Below are 6,775 nucleotides of genomic sequence, written 5' to 3'. Positions count from 1 at the left end.
TTCATTCCATCGTGTGCTCCTAGCTTGACTCCAGCGCCAACACCATCCCTATCCTGGCCCCCAATATCAGAGCACCCTAAAGCCGATCCTTATGGGTATATTTCATGCCCTGCTCTGGTGAAAAAACTAAATGCAACCATTCCACATCGGAAGTTAATACGTGTATCTTCCATGGTGATTTCTACGCAATTACCAACATGGTTTCATAGGAGGTCAGCATCTGGGGGCAAGAAAAACAGCATTGCAGTGGCAGCACCGACATTGATTGCGCCAGCACCCCAAACGAAATGAGGTGAGTTGCTTTCGGTTTGATCAAGACAGTCCTTAATTTTATTCTATCGTTTTATAAGATTGATTTGCATCTTGCCAATGACAAATGCATCTCTTATGTACCATTGTTACAACTGTGAAGCTTGAACATATTGGCTACTGGCTTGAATCTTGCTGCATCATTGAATGTCTTCAGGTACTTCAACCTTTGAATAAGCTTGCAAAACTCAACAAGATGAAGCATCCATGCAGATCACTATTGACTTGTCAATGATAAGGTTGTCTTTAGCAGCACATAATGCAGCATAATCCTTCAGTGCAGCCTTTTAGGGTTGTTCCTAAGCTAGTAAGCCAACATTGTAAGAAATTTCGGTCAAGTGTAAATAGAAAATGGGAGGTTATTTGCCAGAAAGCTGGATAGCTCCCAAGCTCCATGTACAGCTATAAGGTGGCTGGCCATTACATGTTCATAGTTGTCAGTTAAGATAATTTTCCCCAAGCAGTTCATGCATTTGCACGAAAAATATATCATTCGAATTTAACCTCCAAGAGCCTCTTGCAAGTTGGTTTACTGGTTGAATCTTGTTTCTGCATGAATTTTCTCTATGTACTTGCACCTCTACTTCTGGCTGCCCTTTTTTCAATTGTTTATGAGAGAAATGAAGTAAACAAGAGAAAAAAAAATACAGCGCTTGTGATTCTGCGTAATATTTCAGTTCACTTATTTGTATTTCCTTGTGACATGGCTGGCCATCAGGACTTAGATTTTCTTAAGAATGAAAATAAATACTTGGGTGCCTCTCTATATGGAATCATTTTTCAAAGCAATGCACAAACCTAAAAAAGCTTCCTTACAGAACACAAGTCAAGCAAGTTGAAAATCATGTATTTCAATGAAGAACACGTTACACCAACCATCATGTTATCAATTGGCAATCTTACAGATGGAGCTATTAATTCATAAAACTAACTCATTTTTGTCCCCAAAAAACAGGTCTCCTTACTCATCAAGCGCAGAATATATTTTCTTCTGTACCAACTCCACACTTAGACGGGGCGATAATCTGGGAAGTACTTCCTGCAATATGAGTATAGAACGACAAAAAGGCTGAGGGAGGAGCTCTCCACAAAACAAAGCATTTCGTAGCATGCTTGAAAAGCTTTGTAGTTGGTACATAACGAGGACAAGTCTGAAATCAAAGGGCCAAATGCGAGCAAATCGAATCAAAGAGTAATGCAATAGTACCTCGGTGCCGTCGGGAAGCACCTTGGCGAGCACCGGGATCTCGTACTGGTACAGCCGCTCCCACTCCGGATTCGTCGTGATGTCCCTCTCCTAATCGGCATCCGAAATCCAAGTCAAGCAACCATACATCTCACTGCAAACTAGTGGTAGCGTATCGCGTAGCAGTAGGGCGAGCTAACTTGCTTGCCTGGAGCTCGAGGGACGCGAGGGAGTACGGAGTGCCGGTGAGCAGGGAGGCGGCGCGGAGCTTCTCCTTGAGGCCGTCACAGAGGCAGCACCCGGGCTTGGTGTACAGCACCAGCCTCCGCGGCGCCGGAGACGGCGCGGCGGCGCATAGGGCGCGGAAGGGAGGCCGGCAGCCGCCACGCAGCGCGAGGCGCGCAGCGGCGCGCGGGAGCGCGGATAGCGCCGCCGCCATCGGCTCAGCTGGGGTTGGGCTATCGCTGACGGCGCGGAGGCTGCGTTGGCCGCGAGGAGGTGGTGGCGCACGGCGGCGCGGGTCGGGTGGGGAGATTGGATGCGGCTTCCCAGTCTCCTAATCCCTGTGCCCATCTGTATCGCTGCCCACGTGGAGGCCATCCCTCAACCCCCTGCACAGCCGGCCTGCTTATTCTTTTGGGAGTTGCTAATTTTCAATTGAGTAAAAATAAAGATATATTTTATTAGATAACAGTAACGGTTAGATGAAGATCTAATAGCTAAAAAAATAATTCATGAGTGAATAATATTTTTTATAGTAAAGATATATACAATTTTTTTACATAGCAGACAAAAATCCTTGACTGAGTACAGATAAAAAAAATAGATGCACGATCGGACGATTGGATGGACAACACGTCGAGTGAAACAAAACTCTAATTTTAGTTGATTAAAACGTAGTAAATCTGTATTCTTTTTCATCCACCGCCCCACTCGAAAAGAAACGGAGTTCCTGCTCCGCTCCTTTTCTTCTTCTTTTCCATTCTGAGTCGTCACTATGTTCGTGGTATGGGGTAAGACAGAGTGGATCCATTTTGTTTTTTAAGATTTGAATGGAGAGCAATGGGATGAAATGGTTTGGAATCAGGGAGTATTCTTCAAAGATTTAGGACATAGACGTTAAAAAAACGGTGGAACACAGTCGTCCTACTTCGAACGTGACACTGATGGTAGACCTGATATACTAAAATATACTCGTTTCATCCCACCCCCCAAACAAGTATGTATATACGAATGGAATCATTATATCCTTAAATATATGAATTGAATCATTCTATCTCACATCGCTCTCCAAACAAACAGTAACTCGGAGACTGGGAAGCCGCAGTCAGGGAGATTAGCCGGTCGTAGTCACCGTGGCCACACTCGTGACCCATGCGATGCAAAATCTACGATCGTGATGGGCCGAAGAAGTATAATATAATAGGATATATATATATACACACGAGAGCGCTATTTTACACTATAAACCTGACATAACCAACCAGTCTTCCACCAATCGAACCCAACCAACCCTGCCCACTCTCAATCGAATCCACTTCCCCTCTAACCAAACCTGCCCACCTCTCGCTCTAGTGCCCTACTAAACCCGCCTCCTGCTCTGGTGCCTGATCACACCTCCCACCCCACACATGATCCCTCCTTCGGCCTCTTGCCCGACCGCACCTCTAGCCTACACCCAACCCTCCAGAACCATCCATAGCCCTAACAACAGATAGCATCGCCATTAACGAACCTCCCTACCGTGAACTACTATTGATGGAGGTCACAGCCTCGTACTCCTCACCATGGCGCTTCGCTACTGGACGTGTGGAGACGGGAGCGAGGTCATCGATGGAGTAGATTGGCCGATACTGGACTGCCGTATGGCTTTGATTCTTGCTAGGATTCATGCTTCCCGGTGTGGATCTTGCATGGGGTGCTCAGGCTGGTGGAGTGCTCATGGGAAGGTGGGAGGTGGGGCTCAGTGGGACACGTGATGGATTTGGTGGGTTGGAGGGGCGCCGAGGTGAGAGGTAGGTCGGAGCAAGGGCGTGCGTAGCTTAGGTCGGTATGTTCCTTAATGAACACGATTGTAATTTTAGTATAATTTAAAACGTAACTCGTTAACTTCTCGTGTTGCAGTTATGTACTTCTGAACACGTGTTTGTAACTAGTCCACTTAGCGAATTGTAACTGACAGATGTTTGAGTTGTAATTGTAGGGTGACGTAACAATAAACTACAATACGTCTAGATGCATAATAGACTCGACGTGTGTGTATATGTGTATATATAGAGATTTGCAAATATATTATCGCTTTATAAAATTTCATGACTACATGACATCCAAGTATTACTATTGGACTATCTTTACAAAGTTGTTCAACTAGAGTCATCTTATCGTGCCACGTGGACCTGTTACTTATCCAACGTATGATGATTTCTTGTCGTTATCTAATGGACAGTAGACGTATAGATGTGTAAATTTTCAAAATATACACATATATTTGTAAATTCCGTAATTAAAAAATATATAAATAGGAAAATTCCCGGTCGTTTTATCATTTCGAACGCCGACCACCCGGGTCATCGTTCCAAACTCCGACCACCGCCAGCCAACTCCCATGCGCATCGCTTATTTGGCAACTCCGTTAGGCCCGATCGAGCTCTCCTCTTCTCAGCCGCGGCGCCGACGATGAAGGTGAGTACGACGCTCTCCCTCCCCAGTCCCCACAGAGCGCGTTTAGGCTGCTTGCGATCCGTCAATGTCAAACCCTCTAGTCTGCTCCATTAGCCAGCTTCGCTCCACACGTGCTCCCCATGGTGTAGGAGATGGGCGGCGGGGCCGGTGCCCAGTGCCGTCCGCCGAGGGGTTCGTCCGGCCCGAGGGGCTTCGTCCCTTACGACTTTCCAGGTGAAATCGTCGTACTGTTGTGATGAAGTGAATGGAGAACTAGAGATTCATCGTGTTCAGAGTAAACACATCTGGCATAGGAGTACAATGCTGCCGAGAAAAGGGAATAGTTTAGTGCCAGTGGCCTTAGATTATCTCAACCCACGACGGCATTGTAGCGAACTACACCCAGTGAAGATGGTATTTGCAGGATATTTCGATTGCAGTCGTATCAATTCATCACAATGCACACCGCAATGTTGAATTTCCCAGAACTCCTGACCTTATAGATTACCTCATCTGCTTAGATTTTATCAAATGACTACACTTGAAGTGAAAACTGTATTATTGACAGGCTATATAATCATTGTTGTGGACGACTGTTCTGAAATGCTTTGCCATGCTGGAGCTGATTCGGGAAGTTACCAAAAAGGGATATTGATTCCTGCAGTTACCCAGTGGCAAAACCTCCAAGGGTGGAGTGAGCCGGCGGGGGTTTGATCCCCCGACCTGCACCCCATGGAAGACCAAGTAGTGGGGAGGTGTCATTAAAAAAAATCCTACAGTCACCTATTGAGTAGAATGTATAAGCCTTGTTGTTCTGCATTGGAATAATCTATCATCTCTGAAAGTGGAAATGTTTTTTTAGATAATGGAATTAAACTTATCCCAGCCTCTGCATTTGGGAATGCAACCCGCTGTGAAAGTGGAAATGTTGCCATTAAATATTACTCGATGTATTTTCGTTTTTATCTGATACGGTGACATATTTAGTTGTTTAGTTCAGCACTACTGTTCAATGGCCCAGTTCTATATTCCTAATCTGCCATTTATGTTTTTAGGGGTTCGTGAGCTGCGAGCATGCTTGTGATAAAATGATGGCGCTTCTTTGTATACTGCAAAAATAACTCGACAACTTGTTGATGCAAAATAATCCCCGATTTGATTATCAATAGATGCAGAAGCGTAAATTTTGCATCTGTATAGTCATTAGTAAGAAATTTATCAGATCATTTTTGTCGGTTACATAAACCAGCCTGTATCAAAACGAGTTATCCTTTGCTAATTCAGTATGGATTGAACAGGAATTACCGTCTCTTGATTCTCTTTGGATTGGTTTATCGCTACCACGGGTAGTCCAGCTTGACAGGACAGTTATAATTGGAAGTTTGATGCCCAAAAATAGCAGACGATGTTCCTGCTATCATTTTGTGCCTAGTAGTTGGTAAATTGGTATGTTCTGTTCACTTGAAAGCTATTACTAGTACTGTAGTTTTCGATCTGTCTCATCTTTTTTTTTTCCAACCAGCAATATGTGCATCTTTTTGCGACTTACTTTGTTACATTATGGTGCTTGTGCCAGTAACTTATTGTGTACTCAGTCAAAGGTATGAATGCAATCTTACTTTCACTTTCTTTCTGAGATTGCAGAATATATGCATGCACTAATCTATCTGCTGTTTAAGCACTATCAACATTCCATGGGGAAATTGCTGCAGGGTGGCTCTACTGCTCCAAAAGAAATGCATGTGTCAGACTACCAGTATCACCTTATTACTTATGACGCTCTCTTTTACTCGAATTTCTTAGTATTTTACACCACGAAATTTTCCTAAAGTATTTTATTTATACTGGTTTTTAAATTTTATCAACTTTGAAACAAATTTCTCAGTGAATAGCTAGTGAAGAACTTATCAATACCCTTGGTAGTGTGATCTGGGCCGTTGGGTTGTAGTTCTGCGGCCCATATCAAGGTGGGCATGGAGACTAGGCAGCACTAGTCTTCCTTTCAAGAAAAAAGAGGTCAGCACGATAATCCTAAAGCTCCTAGAAAATTTTCTTCCTTTACATTTTTATGTGTATTGCAAAAGTTGAATCACTCAAGTGATTGTTGTAACCATTATTATCTAAAGAGATAGTAGTTGAAATCTTTTTATGTAAAAAGTTTTTGCAGGATAGCTGTCCCTAATTCCTAAACTTTGCAGAATACTCATTCTTTATTGCCAGTGCTTCTTGCAACATAGCCTTGTTTACTCCTCAAACCTTGAAATGGGCTTGAATACTATTGTCAGTGGATGTGGATCTTAGGTTGAAAAGTACAAAAAAACAAAACAAAATTCTAATGCCCCAGATTCTGGATCTAGATGGGTGTAGTAAATTATTATCAATTGAGTCTTGACTCCTACAAAACACATGTTCTTCTTTGGCAAAAGTTTCCCCGGACCATTGGTCAGAGAAGACAACACGAGTAGAAGATATCTGAGCAGTACAGTTAGGTGGCTCTCCTTTCTGAAGGAGATATTTGCTTAGAACGCTTAACCTTTTTCCTAGGAGTGAACACTTATCTGGAGGAGATTTTAACACATAGGAGTACAAAATAACCGCACCAAGCTGGCCATGTATAAG

At 43.5% G+C, this 6,775-nt stretch overlaps 1 protein-coding gene across 2 annotated transcripts; it reads right to left on the bottom strand.

The window, feature by feature from the left end:
* Positions 1–1,135: 1,135 nt before the first annotated feature.
* LOC133919881 (uncharacterized) lies at positions 1,136–2,089 on the bottom strand. 2 transcript variants are annotated; one of them, XM_062364429.1, is made up of 3 exons: positions 1,704–2,089; positions 1,517–1,606; positions 1,136–1,348 (listed from the first exon to the last, which is right to left on the bottom strand). In XM_062364429.1, exons 1-3 carry the CDS (start codon positions 1,932–1,934, stop codon positions 1,271–1,273), a joined length of 399 nt encoding a protein of 132 aa, XP_062220413.1. In that variant the 5' UTR covers positions 1,935–2,089; the 3' UTR covers positions 1,136–1,270. The 2 variants fall into 2 exon arrangements, with proteins under 2 accessions (XP_062220413.1, XP_062220414.1); XM_062364430.1 differs by having other exon boundaries at positions 1,303–1,348; positions 1,696–2,089.
* Positions 2,090–6,775: the final 4,686 nt, after the last annotated feature.

The sequence above is a fragment of the Phragmites australis genome, chromosome 5, assembly GCF_958298935.1.
Source record: "Phragmites australis chromosome 5, lpPhrAust1.1, whole genome shotgun sequence".
Classification (NCBI taxonomy): Eukaryota; Viridiplantae; Streptophyta; class Magnoliopsida; order Poales; family Poaceae; genus Phragmites; species Phragmites australis.
The sequence above is the reverse complement of the archived record's forward strand: the minus strand, read 5'-3'. Positions and strand labels throughout refer to the sequence as shown.

Coding starts and splice junctions, on each gene's coding strand:
- LOC133919881 (XM_062364429.1), bottom strand. CDS start 1,934: ATGGCGGCGGCGCTATCCGCGCTCCCGCGCGCCGCTGCGCGCCTCGCG. Junction 1,607..1,703: donor TCGCGTCCCTCGAGCTCCAG/GCAAGCAAGTTA, acceptor GATGCCGATTAG/GAGAGGGACATCACGACGAA. Junction 1,349..1,516: donor TGCTTCCCGACGGCACCGAG/GTACTATTGCAT, acceptor CTCATATTGCAG/GAAGTACTTCCCAGATTATC.